The sequence below is a fragment of the Urocitellus parryii genome, chromosome X (genome assembly GCF_045843805.1).
Source record: "Urocitellus parryii isolate mUroPar1 chromosome X, mUroPar1.hap1, whole genome shotgun sequence".
Taxonomy (NCBI): Eukaryota; Metazoa; Chordata; class Mammalia; order Rodentia; family Sciuridae; genus Urocitellus; species Urocitellus parryii.
This window is the reverse complement of record NC_135547.1, coordinates 18,002,063-18,021,300: the sequence shown is the minus strand read 5'-3', so window position 1 is coordinate 18,021,300 and position 19,238 is coordinate 18,002,063. Positions and strand designations below refer to the sequence as shown.

Genomic DNA, 19,238 nt, shown 5'->3' with positions numbered 1-19,238 from the left:
CCCCGTCTTTGCAACCAATCAGGATCCGCGGCGCGCTCGGAACGTATCAACGCTGTGTGGGTCGTGTGCGTGCAAGGGGGGCGACGTAAGGGCGCTCCGCGAGCCCGTCTCTCCTCGAATGAAAGGAAACAACCTCCGGCGACAGAGCCCCGCTCTTAGGCACTGCTGGAGAACCTAGACCGACTTCTTTCTCTTTCCCCTCATTGGCGCTTCCCTCCTGCCGTCCGCCTCTGGGCCCGGCTGGTGAGTACCCACGGAACCCAGGGGCCCCCCATTCTCTGCCCGGCGGGAGAAGACAAGGAGGATGGCGGTGGCCAGGCCGCCGCCCCTGCCCGTTGTTAAGGGGGGGACTCTTGGTGGTCTCGCTTTATTGTCAGGGACCCCAGAAGCGACGTTCATTGTAGGCGCTTGGCAGAGAGGCTGCTGAGAAAAGTGCTTCAGAGGTGCGAAGGGAGAGGTTAAGCTTAAGCCTTGACTTCGGGGGAGGGGGCGCAACATTAGAGGAGGGAAAAAATTGGGAATTTTTAGTCTTTACTGTTGCTTAGGACATATTTGGGAAGAAAGGAGACTCCCAGTTTGGGAAGAGTGAGAGGAAGAATTTTTAGGATGGAAAGAGGGTTAACCTTACGGAATGAGGAAAAACTCCGGGGTGGGGGGAATTAGGGATGAAACTGATGTATAGGGCAAAGCTTATAGCGAAGAGTGTTAGAGGAGGATCTCCTGGGGGAGGGGGTGTAAAGAAAGTGGTAGGATGATATTTCCTGGATTTGTGAGGATTGGAAAAGGATGATTAGGGGACCCTGACTTTACGACTGAAGGGAACCTGCCGAAGTGTTTTAGAGGAAGATAGTTTTTCGAGTTTATCTAGCGCTTGATTAGAGGGAGATGTTGGAGTCTAGTGTGAATTGGGGACTAAATAACGGAGAGGATCCAGTATGTTATGTGTACCATCTTCTATTATACGAACAGCCCAGTATTCTTTTGCAATTTCCATTCGCTTCGATATTCTACTTGGAAGTTTAAAAAAATCTTTTGTTTTTGAAAAACCTTTTTATTTTCATGTGCTTCCTGCGTAATATCAGGTCTTATTCATACAGTTCAAATTCTTTCTCTACCCTTGGGTTTGAAACAACTGGAAAATTCCTTTAGTTTCCTTTTGAATAACCGCAAAAAGCAGTGCGAAGCATGTAACAATATCGTGCAACCAAATTCAGGTGCCCTTCCGGTACATCTCTTATTCGTTTATTTCTCTGCACTGTAACTTTCCTGATAGAAATACTGCATCTTTTGAGGATCGCTTTTATGTATTTTGACCTGTATATTTCAGCTTGCTTGCGTGTGGAATGTTTTAATCTTCCGGAACTGCAGTTTTTTTTTTTTTTCTGTGTGTGTGTGTGTGTGTGTGTGTGTGTGTGTGTGTGAAAATGCTCTTTCAGATAGGCATTGGATGAGCTCTCGAGTTGGTTCTTGAACGCTCTCCTTGAGGTTTCAGGTTATTTCTACCTTGGTGCTTCACAGCATCTTATAAAATCAGAAACGTACGATTGTTTCAGCCTAATGAGTCTGGCTTTTATATTTTTCATATATTTAAATTGTGTTTTTCAAGCAGTTATTGTTGCTTCCTTATTTTTGTTTTGTAACGTTATCCATGATGATGTTTTCTTTTAAGGAAAAAGGTTTCATTGTTGGATGAACATATCAAACTTTGATCTCTGCATGCCCTGAAAAACCTTTTAAACTAAAATTAAAATGCCCTATAGCTGTAGATCATTATGACCACTCCCCCATTGATCCTTGGAATGCCCTTATTCTACTTAGCTAGAGACCACAAATATGATTGACAGTATTAGATAAAAGTCTGTATTTTTATGATAAAGACATTTTTGCTAGGAGTCATTGTTTCCATGAGGTTTTCCACTTCATGTTTTATAAGGAGGCTGTGAAAAAAAATAGCAAGATATGCACAGATGCATTATCTGAATTATAGTGGAAAAATCCATTTAGTCATTGCACATTGGGGAAAGTTTTTAATTGGTTTTTTGCACTTTTTGTGTGGCTCTGTTCACTTTACAAATTAAATTTAAACTGATTAAAGGAAAAATATGCTGAAATACTTTTTAAGGGAAAATAAAATGTACCTTTTTTTTCTCTTTAAAATCTTTAATATCCAGAAACCCAGGTTCCCAAAATTAGGATGAGAAATGTACCTATTTATAAAGTGAAAAAGGCAGAATTCAACATGGATGGAATTGGGGGGATTACATTTCACAATTTTGAGAATAAAAAGTGATTTTCCACTCTAGGAATTTCCTTTATCCTAAGCCATTTTTATAGCCAGTGCTAGGATTCTATAGAAATTACACATTAAAGATGTCTGTACAGATTAGATTTATAATGTGCCATCCTTTCAACTAGCCGGGATGATCGGGAGAAATGCTGAATACATTACAGTGACTTCAGAGTGCCTATTATTCGTTGCATGGTAGTAAAAAAAAAATACTAATTTAGAACCCAGACAGCATATTTTGGTGCTATTTATGAATCTTGGTATTTTGTATAGATAATTCTAAAGATTTGGGCAGCTATATTCTTGATAAAGCAACTGAACACATACTTGCCTGAGCAAATGCAAACACACTTCCCCTTTTGTTTCTTTTGTTTCTGTTATGTCCTTTCCCCCCTTTAATCCTGAAAGTATTTGCTGCCTGTTTTCAATCAGTTTCACGGTTTATAGCCAGTGCTATGAATTCAGTACTATTATAAAGTATCTGATGCCACTTGGAAGACTGAGGTATTTAAAATTATAGATAGCATTAAGAGTTTAATAAGCCCATCAAAGCAAAGATTGTCAGGGCCTTTGAAGTTTTGTTAAAAAGAAAACCCTAGATATAAATGAGTGAGATGACATGTTTTCTTTGTGGCTTCATGTTAAATTTTGATTAAGTATCCAGATTTTTATATTGAATAGTACCAAATGGTTTGTAGATACAGTGTTGCTGCTGCTACTACTATTCTTGGTGAACAGATGCTTCTCAGAAAACTATAGTGTGGTGTTAGTGAGTCAGTTTTTTCAACGGTGTTATTAAAATGTTTGAGTATAGAAAATGGAAAGAATTTAATACATTAATTTTAAGACAGCAGTGTAAGATTTTATTGATTGTGATGCATGTGCAACTGGGATTCTGAACTGCTTAGTCCTATTGACTTGGGAAAATACAAATCAAATAACTGATTTTTAAATTTGTTTAGTATTGTTCTGAAAAATCCATGTTGAGAATGATGATCTAAATCTGAAACCTACTGTGTTAGAGCTTTTCTTCCCTTTTTCTGTTTGACTATATAACCTATTATTATAACTTAATCAAATGTAAGGCTTATTCAGAAAATTTTCCTTCTATTACACAATATTACTAATTTACATATGAAAGTTACTGCATTTAGAATACCAGTGTCAGTTTGTGACTTAATTAATAAGCAGACTTGAAGTAAATCACAATCATATAAGTGGTTTTATAAATAATGAAATCCTAAAGACTGAATTTTTTGGTAGCTATTAGAAGCTTAACTTTTTCTTGAAAAAAGGAATAGAATAGCCAAAATTAATTTATTAAAGATCATATGCATGTTTTTTTAAATTTGCATTTTAAAAATAAGTGCTCCAGAGTTATGGTTAAGTAAATTTATATTACTTTCATTGTTTTATAAATATGTGGACTCCAAAAATTGTGCAATTATAGAATTCTGTTCCCTCTGAATATTTTGTAGTTTTCTCAAGTTTTTGTATTTCTTTGTCTCCTTGAAGGGGTACCTAACCATACTTGAAAAATATTTTTCATTAATTACACAAACAAATGAATATTTACTATTGTGCATTTTTAAATCCTCACAGAATAGTTCTAATTATTTCACATATCCTCAAATTTGAGAGCAGTTTGATTTTTCTCATTAGTCTAGACTTTATTTAGGGGTCTCTCTCTCTCTCTCTCTCTCTCTCTCTCTCTGTGTAAAATTGAGACATTTGGGGGTTTTAATATTAATTTATCTATTACCCAGTAACTTTAAGTGTATGTATTGAAACCTAGTTCAAACATTAAACTACTTACATGAATACGTATAAACTGATATTAAAATGAAATTAACTGTTTTGTTGCCATTTTTATTCTCTGTAGCATTTCTTGAGACTTAAAGTGGCATTCTAAAGGCAATTTAAAAATCATGTCAAGCTCAATTGAACAGAAAAAAGGGCCTACAAGACAGCGCAAATGTGGCTTTTGTAAGTCAAATAGAGACAAGGAGTGTGGACAGTTACTAATATCTGAAAACCAGAAGGTGGCAGCACACCATAAGTGCATGGTAAGTATAGAGGCAGCCAACCAAGAGACCTTGAAACCATTCATGAGAGAATCTTAATAACACATGATTATTCCCAAGTACTTTTTTAAAAAAAGCACTCAGTTAAAATTTTAAAACATGGCTTAACACTAATGCTATGCCATTTTTACTAGAAAATCTTTTTCAATTTAATATTTTTTTCATTGATTTACTATATAATAAATTTATATGTGAACTTTAACTTTTTTTAAAAATGTGATTTATAGCTCTTTTCATCTGCTTTGGTCTCATCACACTCCGATAATGAAAGTCTTGGTGGATTTTCTATTGAAGATGTCCAAAAGGAAATTAAAAGAGGCACAAAGCTGGTAAGTTGGTATTTCTGCCTCTTGAGTATAAAAATTACTTTAAACTCATTAAGGATGAAATTGCTTATTTTAGAGTGTATTGCATTATTAACTGAGTATAATTTCAATTGCAGGCTTTTTTTCTGAGCCAGCAAAATCCAATGCTGGGTTTAATTTATTTACCACTCAACAAAAAAGAATGAATCAACTTTTATATTATTCAACTAATTTTTTCTTTTCTAAAGGAATTAAAATCTTTTCAGAGGCTGTGTTTGCTTAGAAAACAAGCAGTTTGCTTAATTTGCATGTATCTTGTGTTAAAATTATCATTCAAGTATATTTTTCATAATTCTAGTATGTTTTCCTTTTCTTTCATTAAAGTTATTGTGGTCATTACAAATGAAGATGACAGTGTCCCCTCAAGAGGGAAATGTTAGCACTTGCTGAACAAGGTATTTTACTGTGGCTCTGCTATATGACACAGCATTTATCACTTCAGATAACTTTTGGAAAAATTTACAGGAGCTTTTCTAAAACTGTGCTAGAGTAATGTTCCTGTAGTTGTCTTTACTACCAGTAACCAGATGGGCAAGGATTTATATCACTCTATTGGAAAAATACTGTTATCTTAATTGGTGTTTATGACACATGGTTTATTTTAAAACATTTAATTAATTGAAAGATTTATTTTCATTTGATTATTTGTCTTGTTTGAGCTCTTTATTGAAATTACATCCATAAATGTACCTTTACAATTTTCATTGTTAAATGATTTATTATTTTAAAGATGACTTTGGCAGAACATATATCTGTGTTCTTAGGCACTGATAATCTAATTCACAAAGAATCTGAGATGCTGATTTTCAGATGAAATGATTATGGGAACAGTTTGATGATAGGGATAATGTATTTTGAAAAGTAGTCTTCTAGTATTGGGGTAAAAGCAATTTGAAGAAATATAAGTTCAAAGAAAACATTTGAGTTGTTTTTTTTTTTTTTTTGATAAGTAGTTTCAGATCCTAGTGTTAGTATTGGTACAAATGAAAATTCAGGGGTTATACCATTTTTGTTGTAATGAGACCTCAATTGCAAACCTTTATCTTTCCTACCCCTAAAACTGTAAATAGCAGGTTATTTCTCTGGGTCATGTTTCCCTTGCCTCCAAAAAAAAGGGATAATGACAGTACTTGCCTCGCAGAATTATTGTCAGGATTAAAGGAGAGACATTATATAGGACTGAGCATGGTGCTTGGCATACAGTTAGTAATTGATAAATAGAGGCTACCACTGTAGTTATTGCTTGTAAATAAAAATAAGATCCTGTAAATATCATTGTGGGCTAATGAGAAGCATGGTAGTCTGACAAGTCATGAGGCCTATTTAAAAAAAAAAAATTGGCACTGCAGATGGTAACCAGGGCCTCATCAACGCTAAGCATACATATTACCACTGAACTACACCTCCAGCCCCAAAGCTATTTTTTAAATAACTGCTAAGAAAATATTATATAACCTTATACAAGCGATTAACTTATTTGTTGTTTCACCAACTGTAAATAGATAATGCCATATGACTGCTTACTACACAGTTATGTTGCATGACTAAAAAGGTCTATGAAAGATATAAAGAATTACCTTAGAAAAACTGTTTTGGAAGTCCTTTGACAACATTGGCATATAACATTGAGGGATACCTCAGAAGGGCAGCACTTCCGAGCCTGGATATATCATTTTGTTTCCTTTCCTTTTTCTCAGATGTCAGAATTTAAATGACTTATTTAGAGGATAGGATTTATATGTTTTACTCATTTTTTTCTGTGGGATTAAACTCAGGTGTTCTCTGTCACTGGTTTACAACTCCATCCTTTTTTATTTTGAGATGGTATTTCTAAGATACAGAGAGTGGCTTCGAACTTGTGATCATCTTGCCTTAGCCTCCTGAATCACTGGGATTACAGGCATATGCCACCATACCCAGCATGTATTTCACTTTGAAATAGTTTTTAAGACTCATTTTAGCCTTCAGTTTTGTTCCTTCCAATATACTGTTGATTTTTTTAAAAGAAGTGATACCAAATAACCAAAATTCCAGATTATAGTTTTCTTCTTTATTTTCCCTGTATAAATTCATCTAAGCAATAGAAGGGCTGTAAATCAAATAGGAAGAGAGAAAAAATGAAGAGCTTTTTGTAACTAGATAAACTACGTACAAAATTGACAAGAAACTTCCATAATTGACTTTTTAAGGTATTTTATCCTGTAAGCCAGTTTGCCCCGGTTCCTGTTCATCTGGATTTCTAGGTGAAAAGTAGGTCATGAATACCCATTGAAAATAACCAAAAACAGGAACACTGGCTCCTGAGTGCTTTTGAGATAGATTCCAGTCTGTACCTGGTGTTGGCTCCAAAGGTGCTTGCTTGTCCCAAAGATAAGGACAGAAAGAAGAGGTGAGGGCTTAGAAGTGAAAGGGTTTAGGCAGCCAGGTTAGTCAGACCCTTGTAAGGAGGGGAACACTCAGTAAGGCAGCAGGTACATGTATGTAGTTCTTACATTCTTGCAGCCATAGGTAGTTTTCCAAGGTTTTCACAACAACCAAAAGGATCAGAAGAGGAAAGGTATTTTGCAGGAACATAGTCATCTTTTTAAAATATATAGCACCAAAATGGAACAGAAAAAATTTGCCAGAGTATTAAGGCTTTATCATTTGAAGTCCTGTTTTTAGAGTTTAGACAGATAAATGTTTTTCCAGAATGATTTCCAGTTCATACTGAAGCCATATGGAGATATCACATCTGTACCATCTATTCTTATTCTCTAGCCATCTAGCCAAGAAATGCAAATTCCCAAGTAAAATTATGAGTTACCATTGCTTTTTAAAATTTGTCTAAGGAGATTCTTGAGCAGCATATTTGAAGAACATAAACTCTTTGAGCATGAAGCTAGTTGGTGAAAGCACTAAGAAGATTGACATTGGATAGCTACTCTTACTAATTGGTACCAGTGTCAGATATATCACAGATTGCAAGAACAGAAAGAGTTCAGGAGGCCATTTAGTTCACCTTCTTTACCCCTAGGCAAGATTATCTACAAGCCATCCAAGATAAGATTTTTGTCTGCCCTGTTCTTAAATATGTCAGGAAATTGTGATTCCGCCTAAGTAATCTGAAACAGGACCAGTAGTAATATATAACATTCTTTAGAGTTGAGAAATTCATCCCTCTGTATAACTCAAATATCTCTTAACTGAAAGCCACTTATTCTAGGTCTGTTTCTTTCCATTAAATAAATGGTTGGGTTTTTTTCTTTCTTACTAAAAATTCTTCATATGCTTGATGATTTTTCTTGGGTCACTCCTAAACTTTCTTTTTCAAACTAGGTTTTACTCACATAACTTATGAAATCCTCTGATCATTTTCTTTACTGCTAGTAATATAAATAGCTAATGTTTATTGAATTCTTTTTTTTTAAAGAAAGAGTGAGAGAGGAGAGAGAGAGAGAGAGAGAGAGAGAATTTTTTTTTTTTAAGAGAGTGAGAGGAGAGAGAGAGAGAGAATTTTTAATATTTATTTTTTTAGTTCTCGGCGGACACAACATCTTTGTTGGTATGTGGTGCTGAGGATCGAACCCGGGCCGCACGCATACCAGGCAAGCGCGCTACCACTTGAGCCACATCCCCAGCCCTTGAATTCTTAATATGTGCTAGGGACTAGGCTAAGTATTTTAAATGTGTGATCCTATTTATTTATCACGATCAGACTGAGATAGGAAAGTATTCATTCTCATGTTACACAGGGAAACTGAGGCTCAGAAAAGTTAAGTAACCTGACTGTGATCATATAGCTAGTTAGTGGCAGAGTTGGGATTTAGATCCTGAGCTAGTTAACTCCAAAACCAGAACTGCTAATCACCAGGTTGTACTGACTTGTCTTTTAAGCTGCCCAACCAAAAATCACATTTTAAAAAATGTGGTGGTTAAGGCTGGGAATGTGGCTCAGTGGTAGAGTGCTTGCCTAGCTTGTGGGAGGCCCTGGGTTCTATCCCCAGCACTGCCAAAAAAGAAAATGTATTGATTAGATGAAGATAGAAATAGTGCCAAATTTAGAACATACTCAGACTCCTACTAATTAATATGTTCTGCTAATAGCATTATCTTGTTAATTTTTAGGACAAAAACCCTATACAAATCCTTCATAAAACTGTCTGATTCCTACCCTCAAGGTTTTTTTTGACACTTCTGAAAATGAAAAGACTTAGTTCTGCATAGTCTTTATTTACTATCAAGGGACTGTGAGACACTCCAGAGTAACAGGGTGTCTGACTTTGAGATAGATATTGGGCATGCCATGAATCTGAATATGGGTTTTTTGTTGTTGGTGGTGGTGGGTTTTTTTTTTTTTTTTGCAGTTCAGGGGATTGAACCCTGGGCCTTGCACATGCTAGGCCAACACTGTACTACTGAGCCACATCCCCAGTCCATGAATATGTATGTAAGATAGTTCATAATATGTGTCTTTTTATTCTGTTTGGGAGGGATCTTGCCTATTTAGGAAATTAAGACTGTTTTCTAGATATAATAAGATTTTTATTTATTTATTTTTTTAAAAAATATTTATTTATTTATTAGTTATTGGCGGACACAACATCTTTGTTGGTATGTGGTGCTGAGGATCGAACCCGGGCCGCACGCATGCCAGGCGAGCACGCTACCGCTTGAGCCACATCCCCAGCCCTTAATAAGATTTTTTAAAAAATGGAATGAATGCAGGAAATAGGTGAGCCATACCAAAACAGGTCATGGAGATAGACAGTAATAGATTAGAGTAGTAAGGTGAGAAGACTGCAGGGTCATTAAACATCAGACAGGAATTGCAACTCAGATAAGAGGTTATAGGGAAGGGCAAAACAGGATTTTTCAGGAGAAAAGTGACACACAACAGACAGTGTACAGAATGAAATATGATGGCAGCATATTTGTCTGCTCTGCAGAGATGTCCTGCGGGCATCTTAAACTTAACCTGTCTAAACCAGTATTCATAGCCTCCCCACCTTGAAACCTGATTCTCATTCTCTTTCTGAATCTTTTACCTTCAATTCTTCCTTTCCCACATAGGTCAAGTCAGTTCTATTTCGGGGATGTCTCTGCCTTCTTTCTTAATGTGACCCTATATCTAGTCTTCTTCTTCCCATCTTTGCAACACACGCACACTACTGGTTGATATTTGATCTCAACCCCAGCCCTTCCAAGTGACTTCTGATGTATGTCCTTAGTTATACACCATTGCCCTTGGATGAGGTTGGCAAACTTTTCTGTAAAGCACCAGATAGTAAATGCTACTATCCCTCCCTAACTTAAAATATTTAATGATTTCTTAACTACATGCAAAATAATATCCAGAAGCTTTAGCCTGCCCTTGATATGTCTGTCTTAATACACCTTTTCCATTTTTATCTCATTCTCTAATCCTTTACCAAACATCTTCTGTGCGCTTGTGTCCATTTGCTGTGCATGTACTGATGTCCAACTCTGTTTATCGGTCCTTTTTCCTCTCAGCACTTCAGAGAAGTTCTGTTTTCTGAGGTTCAGCTCAGAATTCAAAGTTGCCTCTGCCATACAGTAAGTACAACACAATATGCGTTGCATTTGGTACACATGCACAGGCCTTTCTTCCACATTATGCTGTGGACTCCAGGAGAGTAAGACTATATTCTCTTTGCCTAGCATAGGATTATGTGGGGGTAATGCATGGGGAACACTTAGTGTGGTGCTTGATGTCTCCTTTGTGCTCAATAGTATTCTAATAAGTAAGTGGGCACTCATTCATTGCTGGTTGAATTTCAAGAAAGAAAGGGCTTCAATTGGATAATAGTGTGAAGCCTTAATAATGGGCTTGGTATAAATTGACCAGGGAAGTCATGGCATAGCATGAAATTCCTGTTTTGGTTAATCACTGTTTTAGTGTTGTTTGCAGCTTTCAGTGGTTTGAAAAGGGAGGAGAGAAATAGATGGAAAAATTAGCTTGGTTATTTCTTCAGGATAGTGGAGAGCTGTATATGAATCAAATATAAGGGTTTCAGGTTTCACCCTTCATTCCCCAAGTATGATGTTATTTTTGTGGTTTCCTTAGGCATTATATTTGTCAAGTCTTCTGTACATTACAGTTTGAATTTATGTATCTATTTATTAAATACTCTGCACCCAGCACAATGCTAGATATGTTGGATATCAATGTGAACAAATATAGTTTAGCCTTAGAAGTAAAGTATGCCACAAAAAAGCCAGGAAAGAGGACCACAATTCACTGTACCTGAGAAGGCAGAAGGGTCCATAAGAAGTGAGATTTTAAACATGTTCCACCAGGAGAGTGATTCCAAAGAAGTCAAAGGGAGAAGAGTTTCAAGGAGAAAGAAGTGGTCAAAAATATTATATAAGTACTAAATTCCAGTGCTGTTTAAGGTATAGCATGTGTGGCTCATTTAGCATTCAGTAAGGGCAAAATGAGGTGCCCACAGTGTAGGGAGTGCTTCCATTTGCTTTCTGCACACACACAGGCAGATGATAACAAGTGACCATTAGTACTACTAAATCCTTAGAGCAGTGGTACTTAATCAACTCTGCTAAGTTGGAAAAGGACCAAAGGGGAATTTGCAATCAGCTATCTTTTGAAAAAGGTTCCCAAGTGACTTTTTTAGAAAAAATATTTTTAGTTGTAGATAAATTATTTTATTTATTTATTTTTATGTGGTGCTGAGGATCTAACCCATTGCCTCATACAAGCTAGGCAAGCACTCTACCACTGAGCTACAACCCCAGCCCCCCCCCCCCCAAGTAACTTCTGATGTATGTCCTTAGTTATACACCATTGCCCTTGGATGGGGTTGGCAAACTTTCCTGCAAAGCACCAGATAGGTGGACACAGCAGCATTGTTTGTATGTGGTGCTGAGGATCGAACCCGGGCCGCATGCATGCCAGGTGAGCGTGCTATCGCTTGAGCCACATCCCCAGTCCAAAATGCTGTTTTTTAAAACTCCATATTAGAGTATGTTATGAGTTCATGTTTCACCCTCCTATGCAGTGCCATTCATCTTAGGAATTTTTAATAAATGATTTGAATAGCTGTCAGTCAGCCAGATAGTTCAGAGGCTACTCTGCCGTCTAACTATGTTGGACATGTGTGACTTTACTATAAAAGCAATGAACCTAGAGTTATGTAGCATTTGGGGCCATCTCTGAAAACTTGCCCCAAGTGCACTGTCCAGCTTTTTAGTTCTTACTGGAGTTAGACATAGCTTCTTTAAAAAAACAAAAAGCAAAAAACTGTAAGGTAAGCTATTTCTGTTTATTTTGACTTGTATCTCCTGTGGAAATATCCTTGGTACCCTGTCACCTTCTCCAAATGCTTTTGGCATTTTTTTCTTTGCCTTACAGGCTCAGGAACATGGCTGCTTTTTTGTACCCTCTTTTACATGCTAGGTGCATTTGTAGATGTTTTCTTGAAGCAAAGTGTCTCCAGAGTAGTTAAGTGCAGTACTTAGCTGTGAAAATTTGAACATACACCTTGGTAGTCAGTTACTGACATGCATAGTGCATATTGAACAGTAATGCTGGATGAGTTAAGCTGTAGAGAGCACTTCCTCCCTGGGTTCCATATGGTTCTATGTAGCCACAAGATTCCATGTTCCCCCCCAAAGCCCTCTCTTTCTGCCTATATTAGAAGTTGGCAACCTCATTTTCTGTTTACTCCCCTATAGCTATTGTGAAAGCACTATTCTTCATTTGTTCCTTAAGACTTTTTGCAAACTGAATTTCAGTCTTGGCCTAGTTCAGTTGACTGAAGAGGAGGTATGTCCCAGTCTTTGGTTCCTACTGTACTTTAGCTAAGTCTTAGTCCTCTGAGTTCCTTGTGTCCCCTCTCATTCAGGACTTAGTTCCTCTTTCATCTGTAGTTCAGCTCCTTAAGATTCTGATTATGTGGCACAACTTAACCTTAAGTTAGTGTGGTTTCTGACAGTATTATAGAGAGATCACACAAATATCTATAACAGGATGGGCCTATTATTTCCTAATTACCTGAGATTGGAGCTGGTGATTAATTATTGTGGTTTGCTAGGTCTACTAGGTAGCAAACTAAATAAGGTGATACAAATAATAGAAAAAATATTATCAATGAAAAAGTTTTTACCTCCCTTTAAAATAAGAACATGAAATTAGGATATGAGTAGGATAAGCTGAGAATGTTTATACCTATGTTGGAGGAAAGAAATTGGCTCTCAACAGAATATTTGAGAGGTGGGTCAGACCTTTTGGGGGCAAGCAAGGAAGTCTACCATTGTTCTTGAAAAACATATTCCTGTCAGGTTAAGTTTTCTTTTTCCAAATTTGAAGGAGTCATGGGTACAGTGCAAGCATGATGATAAATGGAAGTTAACAGTCATTCTGCTGAGGGGCTAGTAGGGACTGTGGCAAATTGGAAATCAAAACTTTTTTTATGAAAAGTGGAATACTACTTGGGCTGCGGTTGTGGCTCAGCAGTAGAGCATTCACCTAGCACATGCGAGGCCCTTGGTTCAATCCTCGGCACCACATAAAAATAAATAAATAAAATAAAGGTATTGTGTCCAACTACAACTAAAAAATAAATATTAAAAAAAGAAAAGTGGAATACTAGATACCATTACTTGGTGCAAACAACAATGCCTTGCTTAGTGGTGGTGTTTGGTGGGAGTTTCTGTTTTCCAATTTTTTTTCAAGGGAAGACCTCTTTGGTTATGTATTATTTCATGTAACTGTGTGTGTGTGTGTGTGTGTGTGTGTGTGTGCGCGCGCGCGCGCGCACGCTTATGCAGTACTGGAGGTTAAACTCAGGGACTTGCACTCAACCACTGATCTACATCCTCAGCCCTTCTTTTTATTTTATTTTGAGATGATCTAACTGGGTGAATCTGGCTTTGAACTTGTAATCCCCTTGCCTCAGTCTCCCAGGTTGCTGGGAGTATAGGCATGTGCCTCCCTGCAACAGCTTATAACATTTTTTTTAAAAAGTTGTACTAGCCAGCTGCCTGCTTTCCTAGATTCTTTAAAATTTTCTTTTTATCTCTTATTTCCCAGTCTTGTGTCTAGCAGAGCTAGTATCTCCCCCCAAACATTCTTGCCACCACTCATTCTGTGGGCCTTCAGCTGGGTTGTTCTTCCCAATTTCACCTCTCCTGATCCTAAATCAGACAGTTTATGACTGTTTTAGAAGCATCTGAAGATAATTATGTAAAATCTGTAATTATTAGAAACATGAATGAGAAAAATATGCTGTCAGTTATTAAAATCTTCAATAACAGAGTAAACTTAAAATCAACAGATTGAGCTCTACTTTGTATGGTACAGTGTTAGTCTTCAAAATAATTCAGTCTAGAAGGAAATGATGGATTAAATCTATGCATTTATAAAAATAATTAGCTATATGCAGGAGTAAAATGGTAAAAGCAAAAATGAACACTGTGTATCTTGTCCCATGGGAGTTCAAGTGAAAAGGATTATTTCATTGGTTGGAATACAGCATAGTAGATTTAAAGATAAGTTATTTTCCCTCTTTCACTCACAGGTAAGCAAACAAATATAAGTTTTGCATAATAGTTTTATTCTGAAAAAGTTTTGCTATATGTTAGTACCTTGCCAGAAATATGACTGTTTATTTGTGAATGCTGCATAAAGTAGATCATGTGAATTCAGCAAAATTCTTACTCCTAATCTTGAGAAGAATTGTATACTCTGAAAATATTTTATTGGTCTGTTTTCCTTTTTCTTCCTCCAGTGAAACTGACAATAAAAATAAAGTAAGCTTTTACTTACTTTAATAAAAAAAAAATCCCATGTTGGACTGGGGTTGTGGTTCAGTGGTAGAGCGCTTACCTAGGATGGTTGAGGCCCTGGATTCGATCCTCAGCACCACATAAAAACAAATAAACAACAACAAATAAATAAAGGTTAAATTCTTTTTAAAAGTATCCATGTTGCTGTAGTTAACTGGTTATTTACAAAATGGGTTTATTTTACCATAGCAGTTAAAACCACTTGCTTTGGGCAGATCTGGATTTATAACCTGCCAAGAAAATATTTTGGACTTTTGGTTTCCTTCTCATTCTCACCAAACTGAAAGACAGGTATTGGAAGCATTTACTGGAGTATTCCCAGTATGGATTTGTTTGTTTGCTTTTTTTGTGTGTATGATATTGGGAATTGAACCCAGGGCCTCACACATGCTAGGCAAAGACTCTGCCACTGAGCTGAATATGCCCAGCCCCAATATGTTTTGTTTGGTACTGGGGATTGAACCCAGGGGTGCTTTACCATTGAGCTACATCCCCAGCCTTTTTTAATTTTGAGACAGTGTGGTAAATTGCTGAGGATGGCTTTGAACTTCACAATCCTCCTGCCTCAGCTTCCCCAGTTGCTGGGACTGCAGGTGTGCACCATACACTGCACCCAGCTTTTTTTAAAAGTATTTTTTGCATAACAAAGTACTTTTCCTGTTGTAAAAAAATCACAAAATGCAGGAAATTGTGAAGAAAACTAGAACTAACCACACAGAGATAGCTACTTCACATTTTGTTATATTTATTTCAACCTCTTTTCAATTACCCTTGTCTCATTTTTTTCATTTGTACATAAACATTTTCCTATGCCCTTAAAACTTCTTTGAAAAGATTGGCTATAGAGTACTCCTTTATGGGTGTTCTATAATTTATTTAAACGTTTTCTATTGATTTCAATAGGCTGTTTTATATTTTGGGTTATTCTCAATAATTCTGTAATGAATATATTTACATACAAATTGTTTGCACCTTACTTTTTTCCCTAGATTTGTAGATGTAAAATTATTTAATCAGGGGGCATAAATGTTTTCTTTTTCATTGGTCCATTATAATTATACATAATAGTGGGATTCACTATGCTATATTCATACGTGCACTTAACACAATTTGATCAATCTCATTCCCTCGTACCTTCCTTTCCACTCTTCTCCCCCCCCATCTCCTTGCTCTACTCTATTTATCTCCATTCTAATATTATTATTTCATTTAGTGCATTATAATTATATCAGAAAGCATGATTCACTGTGGTATATTCATACATGAACATAGCATAATTTGGTAGATTTCATTCCCCAGCAATTCCCCCCTGAGGATATAAACTTTTAAAAAGCTCTTTATTAAGTAAGGCAAATTTCTTTCCAGAGAGTATGTACCAATTTCCAGCAGTATACAAGAGTGTCAGTCTTACTGTATCTTTGACAGTGTTGAGACCAATGCAGTATTTTTAACAGCACCTGTCCTTTCAGTTTTACTTGCTAATTAAATTCATTTTTTTTCAAAATGAATCTATTCAAACCCATTTGGGGTATACTTTCAAGATAAACTACTTATAAAATTCTTAATGAAATGAGGTAATGTTTATTAAGTTAAAAAATTAGATTGCAAAATAATATGCGTAGATGTAGAAGAAAATATTCACAAAAGCATTGCGAGTGACACTGTAAGGTGTTTCTAAGAGGGGAGTATGAGTGGATTTTTAAGTTTTCTTTGTTCCTTTTTGTATTTTACAAAAAATATTCATAATAAGTATGTTTTCTGATGAGAAATGTAACTTACTAAAATAATAAAGCTTTATAATTAAATTGCAGTACAAATGATTTATCTCCTTCAGAAAATTTAAGCCATCCAAAAACTTTCTGTGCTTGATGTTTTGGCACAGCTTTTCTTTTTACAGTAATATTTTGAAGTTTCTATTTTCATTTGAGGAAGTAGGATATATGTTGAGTATTAATAATGGGTACTAGCTTTCATGTTTTCTGGGAAGTACCTGCATTTGAGAATATTTCTGGTTTTGCCTTGTATGTGAGTAGTTTTAAAATGAAAGTTTGAGAGAATTTGAGTGTTTGACTTGCTTAGGGAAATGTAAGAATTTTTATTGGAATTTATATTAGCCTCTGGTACACCAAAATTGCTTAGGGGCCAAGTAATCCAAAAGTTAGAATGGTAAGTGTTCTTTATGTTCAGATTAATAAAGAAGAATGAGAACAGATTAGAACAGAGTATCTAGCAACCAATGAGCAAATTAACAGTTTTTTTAGATTCACCTTTCTGTGGATTTACTTTGGTATGGCATTTACAGCTTAGGAGATAGCCTCATTAAAATTCCACTGAGTACTGTACAATATAATATGTGAACCAAAACCATTCACTATCATTGTTATGTACTTTTTAAAAATATTTTTTCCTAAACATAGAGCATGAGGTAGTTAATTGGTATGAATTACCCAATAAATTTAGGTGAGTTGTATTAAAATATGTTGAAAGAGTGTATTCTTTTGTGTTTGCCTGAATTCATAAACAAAAAGTAAGTAACAGATTAAATTAGACGAACATATTTTCACAGTATGAAGAACTTGACATCACAAAATATTCCCAGAGCTTGAGGTATTGAAAAAACTACTTAATTATTTTATCTTCTTTACTTCCCTCACTCTAAATTGGTTTTCCATATTCCTAAATAGCATTGACATTTTTTCCCAAAGCTTCTCATCATTTTGATTCAGTGGAAATTTTAAGGAAAAAAAATTTTTTTTCAATATGAGACATTTTTCCCAGTTACTCATATCCAGGAAGATCTGAAATCCAAAAAAAAAAATAAAATAAAAAGGTCTCTTTTATATTATATATATAGCTCTCATCCCTGATTTACATTATTTCAAAAAAATTTAAATGTTTTTTAGTTGTAGATGGACACAGTATCTTTTTTTTAATTTGTATTTGGTGCTGAACCCAGGGCCTCACGTGTACAAGGCAAGTGCTCTACCACTGAGCTACAACCTCAGCCCTCAAAATTTTTGATCACAGTAAAATAATAAGTATTTAAATAACATTCCAGTTTTTAACATGGGGGGAATACCCCTAAAATAATTTTATTCAATTTATTTCTAGGAGAGAAAAATAAGAAAAATAACATTAATTATGAGATTTTTCAATAACCAGTTTCTTTTTCTTGACAGAAATTGATATGCCTCTAACCTGATATCATAGTCTTAGCCAAATTACATACTAATAATACTATTTTGTTGTTTTGCTGTAGATGTGTTCTTTGTGCCATTGTCCTGGAGCAACAATTGGTTGTGATGTGAAAACATGTCACAGGACATACCACTACCACTGTGCATTGCATGATAAAGCTCAAATACGAGAGAAACCTTCACAAGGAATTTACATGTAACTATTTAACTTATTTTTGTTTTAACAGTCATACTTTCTTTAGAATTTTGTACAAAGTTTTTCCTATTTCAAAGCATTTCATCATCATCATAAAGGGTGTTTTGATAAGTAATGCTTAAAGAAATGGTGGAAGAAGTTTTATAAGATTTTTTGAATCCAGCTTGTGAGTGGGGTGAAATGTACTGCTCATTTTCTTAATCCAAAGAATTAGTTTAGTTTGCTTACTTGATAATTTTTTATTTCTTAATTTTTTTCATAGGGTTTATTGTCGAAAACACAAGAAAACTGCCCATAACTCTGAAGGTACGTCATTTAGCTATTTTCCAATTTCAAGAAGGAATATGAGTAAAATATGTGTAATGGTTCCATATTAATTTTTGCCACTTGATGTATACCAATATTAAATACATTTAGGAGAATTGAAGAAAGTATTAGGATGAACTAATATACAATAGTGAAATATATAAAAATTTTCTTTTCTTTTTTTGATACCAGGGATCAAACCTCCAGACACTTAAGGACTGAGTCACATCCCCAACCTTTTTTTTTTTTTTTTGAGACAGGATCTCTCTAAGTTGCTTAGGGCCTTGCCAAGTTGTTGACGCTGGCTTTGGACTTGTGATCCTCCTGCCTTAGCCTCCCAAGTCACTGGGATTACAGCCATGTGCCACAACAACTGGCAAAAATACAGATTTTTATGAAAACTTTTACTGCAAAGTTCTTATAAAATATACATTGAAAATGTCTTTTCTCTGTAGAAAGAAATGATGCTAGGGGGTGACATGTTTCCATAAGGGTCATAATTAGAATCCTTGCTTCCATGAGATAATTACAGATAATGTGATCTTAGGAATACTAGTACATAACTAGACTTTCTGTTACATTGTGTTATCCTTATCCATGGTTTTACTTTCCATAGTTTTACTTATACCTGGTCAACCATGGTCCAGAAATATTGAATGGAATATTCCAGAAATAAACAATTCATAAGTTTTAAATAACTTTTGTTATATCATTTTAATTTATCTATTTTATCATTGGTTATTGTTGTTAACCTCTTACTGTGCCTAATTTGTAAATTAAACTTTACAGGTATATATATATATAGAAAAAAACAGTACATATATACTATCCACTTTCAGGCATCTACTGGGAGTCTTGGAACATGACTACTGTACTTTTTTAAAAAATACAGACATGTTTATAAGTAACCAATTTTAAAATGTAAACTTTGAAAGTTATTTCATAGTTTATTTCCACTTAAATTTATACAAGACCAGATTAGTTGTTTAGTTGTGTGTG

General features: G+C 35.4%; 1 protein-coding gene across 3 annotated transcripts in view; it reads left to right on the top strand.

The window, feature by feature from the left end:
• Positions 1-111: 111 nt before the first annotated feature.
• Phf6 (PHD finger protein 6) overlaps positions 112-19,238 on the top strand; it is a 50,162-nt gene continuing 31,035 nt past the window's right edge. For all 3 annotated transcript variants that reach the window (XM_026405622.2, XM_077793818.1, XM_077793817.1), the window contains exons 1-5: positions 112-243; positions 4,170-4,353; positions 4,599-4,700; positions 17,800-17,933; positions 18,196-18,239. In XM_026405622.2, the coding sequence (XP_026261407.1) occupies positions 4,216-4,353; positions 4,599-4,700; positions 17,800-17,933; positions 18,196-18,239 (418 nt within the window). In that variant the 5' untranslated portion in view covers positions 112-243; positions 4,170-4,215. The remainder of the gene's footprint in view (positions 244-4,169; positions 4,354-4,598; positions 4,701-17,799; positions 17,934-18,195; positions 18,240-19,238) is intronic.